Consider the following 18549-nt stretch of genomic DNA (forward strand, 5'->3'; position numbering starts at 1 on the left):
ATAGTGACGACTGTCCCAAATGACTGAAGCATGAAGTTGTGAGCTCCTGCCCCCGGAGCCTTGTGGGCAGAGCACTTGACCTCCATGCGTGAAAGTGGGGCCTAGAACTTTGAGGTGACTCTGCATGGCTGAGTCAGACCTTCAAGGGGAGAAAGGGAACCGGTCCTAGGTCGGTGTGGAAAAGCATCCTCCCCACCATCTGATTTCCAGGAGTTTCGGCTGAATGCAGGAAGGTAGCTAATTAATCTTCCCCAAATTAATTTTCTTACTATGTTGGAAATGATTTATTGCTGTGCCTGTAAGGAGAGTTAGTCTATGATGGTCAAAGCCAGGGACAGGGAGAGGGAAGCAGGGACTGCTTGCTTGTATCTCTGCATGGGGCGGGGTGTCCCCATAGCCCTGCGTGTGTCACAGCCCGGTTCTGTGGACCCCTCCGAGCCCGGGACGCAGGCGTAGACCGGGAGCACACTGCTGGCTCGGCACGTGGAGGGTGGCCCTGAGGTTCTCTACCTCTTAGCCAGGTGCCCCGACTAGGTGCATCTTACCCAAAGCATAAAAGGGGAAAAGAGGATCATTCACAAACATTTTTCTTTTTGTGGTTGAGAAATGTGACAGCTGTTGTCATGCCTAATTGCAGCCAATTTTCTCTGTGTAATCACTGGGGCCTCAGCTGGGGTTTCTTCTCAGCTGAGAAGAAACCCCAGCTTGTTTTGTCTTCCCGACTAGATTTTCAGCTTCTCGTGGGCAGAGACCCCAGCTTGATCATGGGCTCCCAGAAGGTGCCACCATAGCCTATTCTTTATAAACTACTGTCACGTCCCCAAATCATGTCATTATTTGCTTTTCACAACATTCATGTGAAGTTGAGAAAGCAAACAATTTTGCCCCGTTTCACAGATGAATTGCTGAAGCTCAAAAAGATAAAGCAGGTTGCTCAGAGTTACCCAGTGAGGGTGTAGTAGAGCCAGCTCGGGTCCAGAACTCTCTGTCTCGGCTGTTTCTGCTTGGCTGTGTCCTTTCTGTGGTGCCACCCGCCTTTCTGTGTTTTTGCTCAGCCCCAGGCAACTGCTGCAGCCCAGCTGCGGCTGGTCAGCCTTGGGGCTTTGGAAATGCCACCCGCCTCGGTCACAGCGGAGTTTCTGCAAACAGCCACCCACCAAGGCGTTCCTTGAAGGCTGTGTTCTGCTGTGGGGCAGCCGAAGCTGCACTAAGGAACAGAGCACAGACAGGTGGTATCCAGTTGCCTGACCTCAACCCAAAGCATACGCCCACCTTAGAGCCTCTGCTTGGACACCCAAATGGCTGGCGCTCCAGTGCCCAGGCAGTGTGTCCTTTTATTAGCGTTAGATGTCCTTCCTGACTCACTGAGTTTGCTTCTGTATAGTTCTCAGTCTATACAGAACATCTGTCCACTTCCTCTTCTCCAGGCAGCCCTCGGTCGTTGGAAGCTCTCTTCAGACCCCCAGATCCCTGTTTTGTTAATGCCATCTCTTGGTCGGCATGGCAACAGAGCCTCCATCTTGGGGACATCAGGCCTGCCAGGGCCTGTGTCACAGTGGGTCCCAAAGGAAGACCAGGACTCCAGCCTGCCGGTCCCCTGATGGGGGCAGAAGCATGGAGCCATCTGGCTGCTGCTGCCATCTCATGCCCTGCACGCTGTTTGCTCACCTTCCAGGAGCCCTCCTGACTCCCAGAGTTGGGGAGAGGGCTGGGTTGCCCCTGTTCCAGAGGGCTGTGTGGCTCCTGGGTTTCAAGCTGGCAAGCCAATACTCAGTGCCCCAGGCTGTCCTCTCACGGTGCCCCCCTCCCCACTCACAGTCAAACGGCAGGCCAGTCACACACCAGCCTGGATTTTCAGCCAGGTGTGTTGAATTATGATAGGGTCAGCACCTATCACCTCCCTAAGACAGAGAGAGCACGTCTCCTCTTAGCTGTTCTCTAAAGTGGCTCGAATGCGAGGGGGCTTGGTCATTTAATCTGGGGCTCCTGACCTTTCTGAGATGTGCCCAACACTTTGCAGGCTTATATAAACATGATGGAGGGAGCAACAACTTCGTCAGTTATCAGATTCCCAAAGAGATCCATGACCCCCAAACCGTTAAGAAAGCTAACACATAGTCTTAACGGTGAATTGATGGGGAAATGGTCCAACTGGGACCATGTAGAACATTCCCAGGTTTGTTCATATGCAGTTTGCTTTGGAGTAGAGCAGGAAGAAGTCATGGGCTCGGAAAGGACCCAGGACCTCATGGGGTGCCGCCCCCTCACTTTCCAGGGAGAGGAGAGCAGCACAGGGTGGGGGAGACTTGTCTTGCCTCATCCGGCAAGTGGCTGAGCTGGGGCAGCCCAATGCTGCCAGTTCCCACAGACAGCAGAGCACAGGTGCCTGTATGGCTTGGAGGAGGTGCCTGTGGGGCAGTGGGGACAGTGCAGGCCACCCACTCCTGGAAGGTGGCGGCTACTCCATCTCCTGGCCCCTTTTTTTTAGCAGGTGTGAGTGATTTTTATCAGGGATACCGGTACATTTCAGCAGTGGCTTCTCTCCGTGGTCCCACCAGCCTTCCCTGGAGCCAGGTAATCTTCCTGGAGAGTTTGCTGAGAGCCAGCTAATCTTGTTCTGAAAGATCTGTGCTTCCAAAGAGAGAGCCTTGCACATCCTCACGGCCAGGACAAGCTTTGGCCAGGGCTCCCCTCCTGGGCAGGTCAGGGTCTTGCCTCCCACACTGCTCAAGCGTGTTGCTCAATCCGGGCCAGCCCTCAGGATTGCACAGAGGATGCCATTACCCCTGTGTCTCAGATTCTGGAGATGGACCAAGGCATGCTGGATCGTCTCTTACTCCAGTTGACCCCCAGGGAAGAAAGCAAGAGAGAGCTGCATTTAACACTGACTTCTTGCTTCACTTTAATGAACAAGGCTGAGAAATATCTGGGAAAAGTGGAACTCCAGAGTAGTATCGGGAGGCTTAGCTTTAGATTGGTGGGCGAGGGGGCTGGCTCTAACTTAGCCTTTCCCAAACTTTAATCATAAGAATCACCAGGGTTGCTTATTAAATATACAAGTTATCCAAATATACTAGGAATCTGTTTTTTTTAACAAGTGTTCCAGGCCATTCCTATCTTCAGGCAAGTTTGGGAAGCAGTTTATCTACTGTACCGAAAATAACCTGTGAAGAGGAGTGCTTTGGAAAAGTTTAGTTTTGCTTATAGTATGTTAATAAGTTTTTCTTGTTTGAAAAATGTGTTAACATTACATACAAGTCTCCTTTTATTTTCCTTTCATCACCCAACTACCAGGCCCTCCCTCCTCCCAGAGGTGTCAGTTTGAAGTGTCTGTCTCCCCAGACGTTTTTGTTAAATTAAATAGAGATACAGGTTTTTGTTTAATTTTCATAAATAGGTATCATCTTTTTTTTTGGGGGGGTGGTGCCATGCCGCTCGGCTTGTGGGGTCTTAGTTCCTTGACCAGGGGTTGAACCCCGGCCCCCAGCAGTGAAAGCGCTGAGTTCTAACCACTGTATGGCCAGGGGATTCCCAATCATCTTGTATTTACCATTCTACAGCCTGCTTTTTTCCACTCAAAGCTATGTCTTGGAGCACTGTGTATAGAGCTATAGAGCGACTACTTTCTTTTTTTTAACCTGCTACATAATATCCCATAGTGTGAAACTGGCACGGTTTATTTAGCAATCCCCCTGTTGATGGGCATAGCAGGTGCTTGCAGTTTCTCCTTATTACTTGCTCCAGTGAACATCCTTGCCCATGTCTCCTTGTGCACATTTGGGAATAAATACTGAAATGTGAAATTGTTGGGTTAATCCATGTGCATTTTTGGATCTTAATAGATGCTGCCCAAAGTTATCCTTCACAGTGACTCTACCAATTTACCTTTCCACCCAGAGCCTATGGAGAGGAACCAGTTCTCAACGCAGGTGCCACTGTCTCACTAAAACATATGGGCATGTGGCCAAGTGGAGACACCCACTTTCCACTTCCCTTTGGGGATAAATTGGAAGACTACCTCCTGTCATGAAACTAAATCCCCAAGAAAAAACACCCAGGCCTCAGACTGCTGGAAGGGAGGGACCAGTTCCACCCAGCAGTGTATGCAAAGCAGAAAGGAGGCTTGTGGAGCTCCAGTCTGCAGCCAGCTCCCAGAGCCTTGTCAGAGAGGCGTTGAGTGTGCTGGAATTCTAGAATCCTCTGGACTGCAGTGGGCCATGTACAAAAATGGGAGGTTGGAACAGGTCTCTCGAGGACACACCCCCAGCTCCCAGTTTCACTGCTTTATGAGCCTATAAAAGTCCTTCAGGGGCACTGGCTAACCTGGGGTCTCCAATTTTGTTTGACAGCAAGAAAAGGCCTGCCTGGGGTTTAGCCGTAACCCTGCTTCTTTTTGCAGAGATGGGCCAGTATGCCTATCCCAGGAGGCCAAGAAAGCAAAAGAAGGTGTGTTGTGTGAGTTAGGTAGCCACACTCTGATGGCCCATCTTTCTGCTGCTCTGCTCCATGGTGGAATGGTGGGACCAGTGGCCTGGGTTCCCCTCTCAGCTCTGCGCCTGCCCTGTGTAAGGCAAGCAAGCCATCTGAAGGGTTCAGTGCCATGTTGGGTCTTTGCCAATCCAAGATCAAAATCAAGGAAGGCTTCTCACGTGCCCAAGTGGCCTGACCTGTGGAGGAGTCCCGGCTGGCTCCCTTTTGCTTGAATTGTTTAGTTAGATTTAAGAGACTTGTCCGCTAACTGGGGCATTTTAAAGCAAAGCAAAAGCAACCCCCCCAGGAATCCAAGCCCACTCCTGGGCAAACTCGCTTCCTTTCTTTTAACTCAGAAAATCAACAGCCTTCACTCAAGCCCCCTGCCTGGCCATCCTGACTTACAGTGTCCCTGGGTCACACTACCCAGTGCTTGCACCTGAGGCCTGTGGCACGTCGCACGGCACTCTGGTTAAACTCCCCACTCAACTCTCCTAACACCTGGTTAAATTTTTACTCCAAAAACCGGGACATGATTTTGTGAAAGGTCAGACAGCTCAGTGAGTGTTTGCTGAGTTTCACGTTGCTCAAACCTCAAATTCCCTCCCCTCTACCAACCTCACTTTGAAGTTTGAAAGGAAATTGATTAAATATACATTTTAGGAACCTTCCGATTTGCTTCTTAAACTAACAGAATTCTAAACTTTTTTTTTTTAAACGGAAGGATTTTCAACTGTCAGCAGGTATAACTGGAACCATATGTCAGCGGAGACCAAGAGCTTTTCCTGGATTTAGGATTTGTAAATTCTTATTGAAACGGAAGTAAGCAGGGCAGGCAGCCGGAGGGCCCCCGTGACAGCCCACGCTCAGATCTCATTTTAATTAGAAAATACAGATAGCGCCTGCTGAACCGAAGGCCTCCTAGAGCTCCCATCCCAGGGCGAACAAAGATTTAGTTTACATCCTGCTAGCCTCTGTGTTTGCAAATCATAGAGCACTTCCGGGAGGAGCTGGAATGTTGATTTCTAGATTACGGAGAGACCGAAGCCCAGCACCCTCCCCAGCTAATCCCCTCAAGTGATTTTGATTTCTTGGGGAAATATTTGCTCCCTTCTTCATTGCAGAATAGACGGAGGGTGTTCATTACTGAAAAGAGACAGGAAGGAAGGCCGGGATGAGAGAAATGAGATTAGATGTCATCTACAGCAGGTTCATCATTTTCTCCTTTGGACTTCAGGCCCCTTGAACTCTGAGACCCAAAACCCTACATGCACCGGATTGGCATCTGAGCTGTTCTGTATGACAGTGGTTCACTTGTCTAATTTTCTCCCTAATGTGTTCTGCAAGTGGTAGAGTAGAAACGTCCTATGAAAGACATGGCGGGCCCTAGCGCTCCCTCTCCCCCATCTCTCCCTGCCTGGTGTCATTTGAGCTCAGTGAGTCTCCAGAAAGCCCACGATTACAGTGTCAGCATCTGGAAGCTCCCCTGCTGGCACTGGAGCCGGACCCATGGCCACAGTGGAGCGGTGGCAGCGGGGCTGCACATGCTCAGACTGCAGGCGCTCCAGCCTTGGGTCTTCCACCGATAAGCCTGCTCTTGTTAGGGGAGCAGCGACTGCTATGTGCTATGCCTCCCGTCGGCCCTCCCGGCCACACGCCAGTGACAGGGCTGCGGGCATCACATTCCCGGCAGCTGGAGGTCACTCGCTCATGCTGCCAGGGTTGCTGCCACAAGCTGCCATTACCCGGCAGACAAAGGGGGATTTTCCCTTCCCCTGGGTTTACAGGCTGCTCAAATGCTTTACATTCCAGGAGCTGGGAGAGAGTGTAGGCTCCTGTGGTTTCTAATTAAACCCACAATTTAAATAACAATTCATGAAACCCCAAGGGTTGAGAGAAAAGCTAACCTACCCCCTCCCGAGAGAGGCAGCTGGGTGGCCCTGGCTGGGAGGCTGAGGACTTGCCCTTTGCCAGATGTGTGACCAAAGGGGCAGAAGTCACAGTGAGTTTGTGGTGCAGCAAGGGTGCATTGAAAGGGAACGGGTTTGGCGGGTTCCTGTCCTTTCCCCTCTGGTGAGGGTGCCCCTCCTGAAGGTTAGGTAGTCAGAAATGGGAGGAAATGTTGCTGTGTTTACTCTTAGCCTCCAACTGAGAATTTTTACCCTTCTCCAGGGAAAATGTGAAACTTTGAAGTGTTCAAAACTCAGATTCTCACACTCTCAGGGGACTCCCCTGCTGTCCCCACTGCCTAGCCCCAGGTGACTGCTCTGTTTGTTGTGGAACTTTGCTGTTTTCAGGAATACAGACAAGTGAGGAGTCCAGGAAGGGCTCTGGGAGGCAGAGGGTCCAGCCAAGGTGCCCGCTCTGGACCTCAGTTTCCCCATCTGTTATGGAAGTGTCTTCTGATGTGTTGCTCCCAAGGCCCTTGCTGGCCTTGGCAGTCTATCCATTCATCCCTGAGCTGCTTTGGTGTTTTCACTGGGCCTGTCTGGGGCCTCAGTCATCTTTGCAGAGCGTTGATCTCACCAAGTTGTTGCCTGGTTACCCAAGGGATGGTTGTGTTCCAGATTTTGGGGAAAATGGAACGCTGGACATAATTATCTCTAAGCAAGCTCTTCTATGCCTCAGCCAGCACCAGGAGCATGTCAGCATTTCTAGGCTGTCTGCGAGCTCATTTCCAACTTTCCTCCATTTCCATTCCATTAAATCGAGCAAGTCACATTCCCCAAAGACACCTTCCAAGTTCTTGCCTCTGTGCTTCTGTCCCGAGATGCCCTTCTGTTCTCACTTCACTGTGCCCGGAGCAGCCACCCCACCTATGCAGGCTCAGGCCCCTCCCTTACGATGGAGCACTGCAGCGTGGGTCCCTCGTCACCCCTGCAAGAATCAGAGTTCCCTGAGGGTGGGCACCAGCTCAGATTCCTGCCTCTACCTCCTACTCCTTGCTCATCTGGCACAGGCTCAGCTTATATTTGTTGGAGCAAAGCCTGGCTGTGAACAGAAGTGAAGTAGACAGCCACAGGTGGACTCACACGCTTGCCATCTTCCCTGCAGGTGACCATCGCTGATGACTACTCGGATCCCTTTGATGCCCAGAATGATCTCAAAAGCAAAGCAGGAAAGGGGGAGAGTGCTGGCTACATGGAGCCCTACGAGGCGCAGAGGATCATGACAGGTAAGCAGAGCCCTTGGCACAGAGACTTGCAACTCAGCAGGGAGGCAGACGGGCCCTGTGGTCACCCGCCAGCCTCTGGAGGTGAAGGTGTGTACTTTCAAGGTGGTGGTTGGGGGGCAGTGCCGTGTTGAATCTTTACCACAGTTTATCTGTTCGTGTTTCACCGACCTCAGGAAGAAAATGGCAGGGCACAGTGACAGTCCAGATACCAGGGTACCAAGTACAGTTAACCAAGATAGGGACTAAGAAGTAAATGGGGAGGAGGGAGGGAAAGTTCTCTTAGAAATTTTGGATTAAAGAAAGATACGGCACTTGAGATGGAAGACTTAGCTTGGAACTTCCTAGCAGCCAGGGCAATAAAAGAAACAGGCTGGGTCACCTTGCTTTTATTACCTAGTAGAAGGGGGCAGACTAGATCATTAGGGACAGAATTATCCCTGGCCCCATACAAGAAAATCTTTGTTTTAGGGCTGGAAGCAGCTTAAAGAGCCATGGTCTATGTGGCAGGTTTACAGGAAACATAGAAACTTTCCTCCTTTGGCTGTTTTCCTATTGGCCCTTGATGATAAAACCTGTCAGAGCAATGGTGTAGGGCCCAGGAGAATGTGGCCAGGTATGTGGTATCCTGGGGGTCTCTTTTTGCCAGGATAATACTTGGAGCATCTTTAAAGAATGAGCAGTTATCAGATATCAGCCATCTCAACAGACCCCAGGCATGGGCGAATGGTAGGGAGATCACGGGCAGAGGAGAAACCCCCCATGAACATCCTCCTGGCTCAGGAGGATGGTCCAGGCACAGAAGAGCAGCTGCGTGGGTTGGCCCCCTCTGACCCTGCACAGGACAGTGATATGAGCAGAGACACCACGTGCTGCAGAGCGCGGGCAGGTAGCCCCCTCTGAATTTTGAGGCCTAGTGAATTGGTGCCCTGTGTGTCTCGGGATTTGGGATTCAGGTGCCTCCTTCTGTGACTCTTTTATTGTTTATTTGTGTTCATGTCTTTGAGCACTTTCTCTTGATTCCTTCTGAATTAGAAGGAAGAAGGGAGGGACTTGCCTGGCGGTCCAGTGGTTAAGACTCTGTGCTTCCACTGCAGGGGACATGGGTTCGATCCCCGGTCGGGGAACTAAGATCCAGCATGTGGGGCGGCCAAAAAATAAAATAAAAATAAAATAAAATATTAAAAAAAAAGAAGAAGAAGAAGGAGGAGGAAGGGAAGAAACAGTTACTGAGCACTTAGCACATTCTGGGCCCGCGTTGAACGTTAGCTCTCGGGCTGCGGAGACCCTGTAGTATAATTGCTGAAGAATCTGGGTGTGAGTCCAGGCCCTGCTTCCAGGACTCTGCCTCATGCTCTTCCTGCTCATGGAAAGCAATTCTCTGGCTACCAGTGTGGCCTCCAGAACACCTGGCCACTTTGTGAAGGGCTGAGGCGGGAAGCAATTGACCAGAGGGACTTCGGCCAGCCTGCTGGAGGGCCACCTCTTGTGGCCGTTCCCATCTTTCTAGTCTCTCCTGGCAAAGCGGCAAAACTCAGGAAAGCAGGTCTGCTGGTAGAGTCTTCACCTCAGGCGTGTAGGGACACCCACTCCCGCCATCACGCCCCATCACCTCCACCCACGTGCCAGCACCCCCATCAGGCTCAGAGAAGCAGCCCCGAGCCCAGCTCAGCCCTCAGGGCCAGTGGTGGCAGCCATGGCCCTGCACCTCCCTGTAGCTTCCACTAGTCTTGCACTCAGCGGGCCTTGGCCTGGGTTAAAGGAGTGGTGGGTCCAGGAGTAACTTTGGGACACTGGCACATTCAGGCGTCAGGGCAGCAAAGGATCTTTGAGGTCATCCAAACCCAACAGCCTTATTTTACAGATGGGGAAACTGAGGCTAGGAGGGAGAGGGACTTGCCCGAGGACACATAGTAAGTTGGAGGCGGACTGGCCTGCATGGCCTGTGCTCAGCAGGGCAGGCTTTGGGGTTGAGTGCTGAAGGAGGTGTAATGTTGAGTTTGATGCCCAGGTATCCGGGCATGAGGAAATGGCAGGAGCTGTTGAGGCTGGAAGCCTCTGCCAGGTCCCAGGCTCCATACTGGGCGCCTTGACATACACACTCATTAAGCCTCACTGTGTCCCTGCAAAGGAGGTGTTGTCTCATTTCACAGGTGAGGGAGACTGAGGACAAGTCACTTCCCTGGGGTCACACCAGCAGAAGGGAGAGGCCCAGACCTGCATCTTTGGAACATGGGGGCAGGGGACTGAAGGGGATGGGTGGGAACATCTGCTGGGAGCCCAGACTTTGGGGAGGGTCCGCCACTGCTCAGCGTCTTTGGAATGGAGCTGGGCCCCTCCTGGGTGCTGCCATGGACCCCAGCAGTAAGGAGCTGATTAACTGGGTGGAATTCTCCTGTGAGACTTTGACTTTTTAATGAGGCACACCCACGGGGGCCAGGTCCAAGGCAGGGCAGTGTGAGTTTACTGGAAATCTGTTAGGATCTCAGGCATTCTCTCTCCGAAGAAGCATCCTTCTCTTTTCTGCTCTGTGCTTTTTTTCCTACCTTGGAGATTATGCCCAAATTTACCCGTATTTTTGTTTTTAAGGAAATACGTGATTAAACAGGACGTTTTCTGGGTGTAATGACCTTGCAGCAGCTCTCTTTGACTTGGAATTCTTTGTGTGTAACATCACCATCACCGCAGTGACTGATGGCAGGGATGGGGGCTGGGTTAGCCAGCACCATATAAATGTTCCAGGAAGTAGCTCACTGAGCTGCCACGAAGCTCCCAGGGGAGGGGGAGGTGACAGAGGTTGGTGCTGGGGATGGCAGTGGAACAGGGGGTGTGGCACAGAACAAGTTATATTCAGCCTTTTAGGGAGACCTTTTTTTTTGATGCTGTAACATTTATGTGTATGAGTACACGTAGCTTCTAGTAACGAGGCAGGCATCTTTGATACGTAAGACTAATGCTGCCAGGGGAATTCCAGTGGTTAGGACTCCATGCTGTCACTGCCGAAGGCCAGGTTCAATCCCTGGTTGGGGAACTAAGATCCCACAAGCCTTGTGGCCAAAAAAAAAAAAAAAAAAAAAAAAAAAACAAAGAAAAAGAATAATGCTGCTGGGAAGAGCATGGCTTCTCTGCCTGAGATGGCATGCATCTCTGTACTGGTTTGAAAGGAGACCAGACTGGAGTCAAGCAGATCTGGGATGGCCACTTGTCGACTAAGTGACCCCTGGGCCTCAGTTTCCCCCTGAGAAGCAGTAGCCTTGGAGTGGGCAGTCAATAGTACTTCTAGCTGCTTTTGGCTGTGAACTGGCTGTTTGACCCTGCGCAGCACATTCTGTGCCTGTTTTTCTCTGTTTAAGGAATGATGGGTCAATAATAACAGCAACAGCAGTGGAGGCCGCTGCTAAGTTCTCTCGTACTTGTTTACAGCACTTGGTGTGAATTCTCATTGGATCTTCAGCGTCACTCTTTGAAGTGTAGGTGCCCATTTTACCAATAAACTGAGGCACAGAGAGACTAAGTAACTAGTCCAAGGCAACACAGCCGGGTAGTCAGTTGGGGGGCTGTCTGCCAAGGCCCTGTTTAACTGCTACACAGGACTTCTCTCCAGGGCCCGTCCAGCCCTGGTGCACTCCCTGGAGCTTGATCTTCAGACTCCCCAGCATGGCCAACGTGGCCTGTGATTAAGTGGTAAGGTTTTGTCCTCTGTTTCCTTGGCACCATGCAGCAGGTGGTGGGGAGCTTGTGGGAGGTGTGATTTTGTGAGCAGAGAACTCGGCCTAGCCCATTGGCTGTAGCTAGGATGGAGGGCATGGAAAAGCATGCCTGTTTTTCTAGGGGCTCCTCTTACCGCCTTCTCTCTGTCTGCCTTAACTTACCCTCTCCCACAGACTCCCCTTTGTGTCAACCACAGGAATTAGGTTCTGGCTCCAAAAGGGAGGCTCAGCTCTCCATGGAACCTCAGAACCCATGTATGCCTGGGCCTCATTTTCTGGCCCCATCACCTCTCACCTCAGCAGCAGCTCTGGAGATATTTCCTTAACACCCTAGGGCTCTATGGGACCCAGTTGGAAAGCTAGTGACCCAGTCCAAGCTTTCCTTTTTATAGGTAGGAAAACTGAGACTCAAAAAAGTCATGATCCTTTTGAGATTTTTTTTTTTAACACACTGATTAAATGTGAAGCTGTCTTGTGAGACAGTGAGTTGCCCATCCCTAGAGGCAACCAAGCAGAGGCAAGACAACCAGCACTGGGAGATGATATGAAGGTTGTTAAGTCTCAGATGTGTGTTTGGTTCAAGCTACCCCTGAGGTCTGTGTCAATCCTGAGCTCCGAGATGTCATGATTCACTGTGTCCTCCCCCATCATTAGACACCCAGGACCAGCCCCATGAAGGGAGCACCTGAGACCAACCATGAATAGGAGAGGATCTGGTTAGGGCTGGCAGCTTCCTTTCTCAGTGCCAGCCTGACTCATGCCAACTGTGCAGTCCTGGTTCCGCTTTTCGTCTTTCTTGGCCCATCTCTTGAGGTCAGATTCTGGTTTTGGCCTTTTCCATGTGTGGATTGAAGAGGAAGGATCACACCACTTATTGGTTTCCTTTCTGCTCCCTTGTCTATGTATTTGGTGTCCCCAGGCCAAACCTCCCATTGAGCCGACAGGTAGGCCACCTCTCTCCAAATCCCTGCTTAGCAGCCCATTCTTTCCTTTTTCCCTGAGACTTGATCCTGGGGCTTGAGGGCCCCTGATGCACAGAGACCTGCTGATGTGGTGGGAAGGGTGCTGGGGTCTTTTTTTTTTTTGGCTGCGCCACACGGCGTATAGGATCTCAGTTCCCCGACCAGGGATCAAACCTGTACCCCCTGCATTGGAAGCTCGGAGTCTTAACCACTGGACTGCCAGAGAAGTCCAGGGTGCTGGGCTCTGAGTCAGGCTGACTTGGGTGACTGTGTGTGTCAGGATGCTTAGCTTGTTGGGGGCTGCTTTGTAAGATAGGGCACACAACACTGATGTGAGTCTTGGGTGGAGGAACAAACTTTGTACATGTGCTTGAGATTATTGATACTGGGGGGCAGAGGGCCTGTTTGGTCCTTCACGTGGTTTTCTGTGCTGTTGAATTCTCTGGCCAGTCCCTGTAGGGGCCCCTGCCCACTTGGAGGTGGGTGGTAGAACACCGGGGCAGGTGGTCCCCAGCCCCTCTGCAGTACCCTTGGTACCCTGGAGTCCTTGCTAAGCCCTGCTATGTTGGAATCTGGACCGTGTAACCTGGGCAAATAGCGCCCCTGCCTTTAGCAATAATATCCATGAAGCAGGGAGACAGGCATGGACCTGGGTGGCTGGTTGGTGCACAGAGGTGAGCAGGTGAATCTCCAGGAGTTCAGAGGAGAGACCATAGCTTCTAGTTTGGGCCATCCAAGTGGGGTGGGAGGTGGGAGTGGTGGGGATGAGAGCTGGACCTGGCAACCAGGAAGAAGGAAGAGCTTGAGCAAAGGCATGGAGATGTGGGAATTCTCTGCTGGAGAGGAGTGGCAGGAGGTGAGGCTTTTGATAGGATCCTGATAGGAAAAGCACATGGAGCAAGAGCTTGTAAAGTCGGATTGTATCATGAGACCCTAGTTAGCCTAAAGGTGCAGAATATTTCTCACCTGGGATCCTTCTTCCCCAGGCCTTCAGCCCCAGGAATTCTCAGAGGTACCCAAGGTGGTGGTGGTGACAAGGACGGTGGTAGTTTGTTTTTTCAGAGGGCTTTCCTCTCTGCCAGGCACTGCTCCAAACACTTTCCACGATTAGCTCGTTTAATCCTCCCAATGAGCCTGTGAGGTATAGGTACTACTATCATCCCCATTTTACAGATGAGAATACTGAGTCTCAGAAAGGTTAAGTAAGCAGTAAAACCAGGAAAAGCAGCGCCATCTGGAGCCCTTGCCTTCAGCTGAAGCACTCTCACATCCGTCCTGGACTCCCAGAGGGTCTGCAGAAATAACTGGGAATTTTACAGTTACTTAGGCCTCATTTTTAGGTGTGACTCTCACCCCCCCACCCCCTCCCTGTCCTATATAAAATTGTTCAAAGTGTCATCTCACAGGATGAATCATATAAGTATTAATTGAAAGCATTTTCATATAATTTTTAATATGTAAGCAATTACGCATTAAAAAGTCCTTAGCATGTTTTTATTATTAAATCAACTTTATAGCACAATAAGAGGAAATTAAAAGAAAGCCATTTCACACACAGCCCCACTGCCCTGGCGTGGCCGTTTTCCTTGCTTAAGACTTGCCTTCTGCCCTTTTAAGCTCCATGTGCTTATAGGCACGCACCTGGTAAAGCCAGTCACCTATTTTTAAGGCGGGGGGGTGGGGTTGGGGGGTGGAGGCGTCCTTTTGTATCTTCTCTTCCTCTGGCATGGCCTATTCTAGTAGCAACATGCTTTCCTTCCAAGAGAATGGTGGTTGCGTACCACGTTCAAGTCTCTGTATTCCAGTGGTGGCCTGTTTCAGGAGGAAGGAGGCAGGAAATGTGGATTCTAGCCCTGGCTCTGCCCTGGTCTGCTGTGTGACCTGAGGCAGGTTGCTTCCCCTCTCTGGGCCTCAGTTCCCTCATCTGAAAAATCAGATTCTGCCTTCTTTCCTGGGCTCCATGAGGATCTTTATAAGCACTTAGGTTCCCCGCTTCTGTGGTCACATTGGGCTTCTCCAGCTGCCCTGGTCAGGACCGCACCTTCCCGCACCCCACCCACACTCACTTCCACTTGGCACCAGCCCAGGTCTTGCCAGGTTGTGAGGAAGAGCTGGCCCTGGCACCATCCCAGGAGCGTGCATGCTGCCCTCTGCTCTCAGGACAGACAGGGCTGGGAGCTGCAGGTCTGCACCCTCTGAACAGCCAGCGTCCAGAGGCCTTTCCTGGAGCTGCTATTCTTGAATCCCAGAATGAAAGCCCCAAAGACCCGCAAATGCTTCTCAGAGAAGGGGCCCTCTTGAGTCTTGACTGGCCATCAGAGAGGTCACCTCCAGCCACCCTACCTGAGATTTCTGCCTTCCTCGCATGTTCACTGTCATCTCTGCCCTCCTGGCTCAAGGCAGCATTGTTGTTGTTTTTTTTAATTGAAGTATAGTTGATTTATAATGTGTTAATTTCCGCTGTACAGTAAAGTGATTCAGTTGTACATATATATATACATTCTTTTTTAAATATTCTTTTCCATTATGATTTATCACAGGATATTAAATATAATTCCCTGCACTATACAGTAGGACCTTGTTGTTTATCCATTCTATATATAATAGTTTGAGGCAGCACTGTTTTCCTGTCCTTTTGGTGGTGGGAAAGTAGAGGGCCCTTCTGTCTGGGCCCTGAGCCCAGGCCCTTCCAGCTCCACAGTGCCCGGGGACTCTACTCCCAGAATGTCCGTGCACTCGCCTCTCTTCCTCACCTGGCCTGCTCTGCCGCCCTGCTACCCGAACAGTCTCCACACCCTTCATTCCCCTCACCCTCTGCAGGCCCTGTGCTCCTCCCTGGCCTGCCTGCTCTCCAAGTCGCCTCAGACTTCAGCCTGTCCTGGGGGTAACAGCTCTCCGCCGGCGGGGGGATGTCAGGCTGGAGCTGTTCTTGAAGAGCAGTCTTTCTGTCTTGCATCCTCTTTCCACTTGAGGCCCAGAGAGGGGTACAAGCTGGCCAGAGTCACACAGCAGCAAGCCACAGAGCGGGTCCCCTGACTTCTAACATAGGGCTCCTGGTCTGGTTTTGAAATGTTTGGAAACCTGCCCTTGCCCACTCCTGCCTGACAGATAGAAGGCTCGGTCACGGACTGTGCATAGGTCCCTGGCTGGTCTATCATTTACCAGAATGACTTACCTACTGGACAGGAAGGAGATAATCAAGTGTAAATAGATTTTGTATTAGTCACCCGATGACTTTCCTGTTCTTGAGAAACAGCACAGCTCACACACACGCCCAGTGGTGCTTTACCTGCTGAGCTCCAGGCCCAGGGAGGCCCAGTGGGGAAGAGGAGCTGCAGAGGAAGACAGCAGGAAGCCCAGGTTCCCATGGTGACCAGTGAGCCCACACTGGCAGTTGATTCCTATTCTCTCACCCCACATGCCCCTTGCCCTTTTGACCCTTGACACTGAGCTTGTTCAGCTTTTCAGGAAAGTTGCGACAGGACTGGGACAGGCCACGGAAAGCTGACAGTCATTGACAGCATTCCTGCTGTGTGCCAGACCTCAGTCCCTGCCCTCCAGGTGCCCCCTGGCGCATAGGGAAGGTTGACAAGGACCCAGACAAACACGGATGTCTGTAGTAGAAAACAGCCCAAGCAGAGTGATACTAGAAAGAGAACAGAGGAAGGGGTGCTAGGGGTCCTGAAGACCAGTGTGGGCTGTGCAGAGAGGGGGTATTGAGCAGAGCCACACTTGACGTCTTGACCCAAAGTTGCCTTCCCATCAAGGCCTTCCGTGGCCACTTAACTTACATTTCAACCCATCCCCAACACTTCTCACCCCCCTTCTCTGCTTGGTTTTGTTCCTTAACTCTGCTCACTATTTAGCATACTATATATTTTACTCACACTTTATCTGTTTATAGTCTGTCTGCCACTAAGATGTGGGTTTCACAGGAGCAGAAATGTCTGCTTTGTTCCTGCTGTAGCCTCAGTAGCTAAAGTAGTATGTGGCACAAAGTAGGGGCTCAGTAAATAGTTGTTGAATGCATGAGGCTATTAATTAATTCCAGGGACCCAGGGCTGGTAGACAGATGTGCTGGGGCCCCCTCGGGAGCCCAGAGACATCCCATCCTCCTCTGAAAAATGCCAGATCTGGAAAGTCTGAGTTTAACCAGTTGCTAAATGGGTGGAAAGGTAGAGAAGGAGCTGGCTTGTTCTCTGGGTGGGAGTTGGGTGGAAGTCGGGCAGAAGACCCTTGGTGCCTTGCTCCGTCTTGGAGATCAGTTCTGTCTCCATGCTGGTGGGCTACCTGAGGTCTCTGGTTGTGCCTCCTCTCTCTGTTCCCTCCCTGGCTGAGAGCTTGTTGAAGGAGAGGACTGGGTCTTACCCATCCTTATGTCTCCTCTGGGCCCAGTACATATTTACCAGTTGAATGAATGAGCCCAGGAATACAAGTCTATGTGGAGAATAAATGAACGAAAAGGAAGCAAACAGTAAACAACTACTTGCTATAAGCAACTTTTTCCATTTGCCAAGACACAGTTGTCTGAAGTCACAGGGCCTTAGTCAGGGAGCAAAGTGCGAAGCATGTGTTCATTGGATGGGTGTTTGCAAGAGTCCACTGTGTGTTGGCACCGTTCTGTGCTCTAGGGGTTGAGCAGTGAACAAAGCAGAGTCCCTGTTCTTGTGAAGCTTTCACCGTGGGTACAGGATCAAAGGGGAGTGTTACGTAACTGTGATTCCCGTAAACTCATTTCTGGGAACTCTGGTACTGAGAGGTCTGTATCCCAGACACTCTGCAGCCTCTGGTCACTTCAGCTCAAGGACTTTCTCAAAGTCAAGGGCAGATTGGAGGCTTGTCCCCAGAGCCCTGACCACCTTCAGGAGGTAGGATGGTCTCAGTGGTGTCTTCGGGGTTTGAGGGGCACAGCTTTGGCCCAGTGGCTCCCTGCCATGTTCCTCTCTCTTCTTGGCCTCAGTGCAGGAGCACAGACTCTGGAGGTTGTCATGGGTTTTCCCAGAGCAGCAAACACCATCCTGTGCGCTGGCACCAGCCTCACAGGGGTGAGGGTGCAGACCCCGGGAACACAGCCCCTAACTCCTCTCTCTCTCCTGGCAGCTGTGAGAGAAACGGGCATCCTCCCAAAGGTAGAAATGAAGGAACGGGAATGCGAAATAGAGGAGCTCACCTCCCCATCCCTGCCTCTTGCCCTTTAGAATTCCAGAGAGACATTAAAAGATCTGAAGGCACAGAAACTGATGGAAATGCCTGTCCAAAAGCAGACTCAGGTCAACTGGCAGCAAAGTTTCTGGCATCCTCTGCCCACCCACCAGTGCGCCTCCTGTGTGGGCAGAGCGTGGAGGCTGCGGGGGACACCACCCATCCTGAGCAGGTTAGGAAGTTGTTTAGGACGTTGTGCCGCCTGGGTGCGTAGGATGGACTGGAGCAGAGAGAAGCAAGAGGCAGCGAGACTGGTTCTGTGGTTCTGTGGCTACGACAGTCATCCGGGCCAGGGGACTGAGGCCGGAGCCAGGGCCGTGGCTGAGGGGTGCTGCAGGTGGGAGCAGGTGGGTAGGGCGGAAGAGCTTGCCAGCCTTGGGGTGCAGTTGGTGAGAGGGAGGGAGGAGCTGGGACCCTGGTGAGTGGGAGGATGAGTGTCAGTTACCCGATGGGGACTGTCCTATCCAAGAAGGGGAGGAAGGTTCTTGTGGGGGGATTGAGTGGGTTCAGATGTGGCACCGTTGCATTCATGTGTTCAGAGGAGGGCCCCGGGGAAGAGGAGCTGGTTTGCAGGGGCTGCCCAAGCAGACCGCCCGCCATAGTTTCTGCCCCTCCAGAAGCCTGAAGAGGGAGATTTAGTGATTTGCCCCACACCCTATTATTTGACTAATTAATTAGTACCCCCCTCTAACTAGGACTCAGCTTGGCTTTCTGGAAGTTTGTAGCGATGACAAGAGGGCTGTATTTAAAGGGCCCTTTTGTAGTTTATGCCGGGAATCTCCCTAAGGCTCTGGAAGGAAGCAGTGTCATTATTTCCATTTTGCAGATGAGAAAGCTGAGTCATGGAGGCTAACTGGAACCGTGCCGAATTCCAGGCCCCCTCTCCCTGCAGGGTCAGTGCCTGGCCGCGCGAGAGAAGGATGCTGAGTAACAGCGGGTTTGCGTTTTTTTGATGCAGCCTTTCTGTCTAAGGGGTGACAGGTGCCTGAGGTCCAGTCCTCCTCCTCTTCCTCCTCCTGGGTAGTCCTGCCTT

General features: G+C 51.6%; 1 protein-coding gene across 10 annotated transcripts in view; it reads left to right on the top strand.

Moving 5' to 3' along the window:
- SHB (SH2 domain containing adaptor protein B) overlaps window positions 1–18549 on the top strand; it is a 148289-nt gene that overhangs the window by 40835 nt on the left and 88905 nt on the right. For all 10 annotated transcript variants that reach the window (XM_082468684.1, XM_082468691.1, XM_082468690.1 and 7 more), the window contains exon 2: window positions 7525–7645. In XM_082468684.1, coding sequence (XP_082324810.1) covers window positions 7525–7645 — 121 coding nt within the window. The remainder of the gene's footprint in view (window positions 1–7524; window positions 7646–18549) is intronic.

Source organism: Balaenoptera physalus (genome assembly GCF_965194825.1).
Source record: "Balaenoptera physalus genome assembly, chromosome: 7".
Lineage (NCBI taxonomy): Eukaryota > Metazoa > Chordata > Mammalia > Artiodactyla > Balaenopteridae > Balaenoptera > Balaenoptera physalus.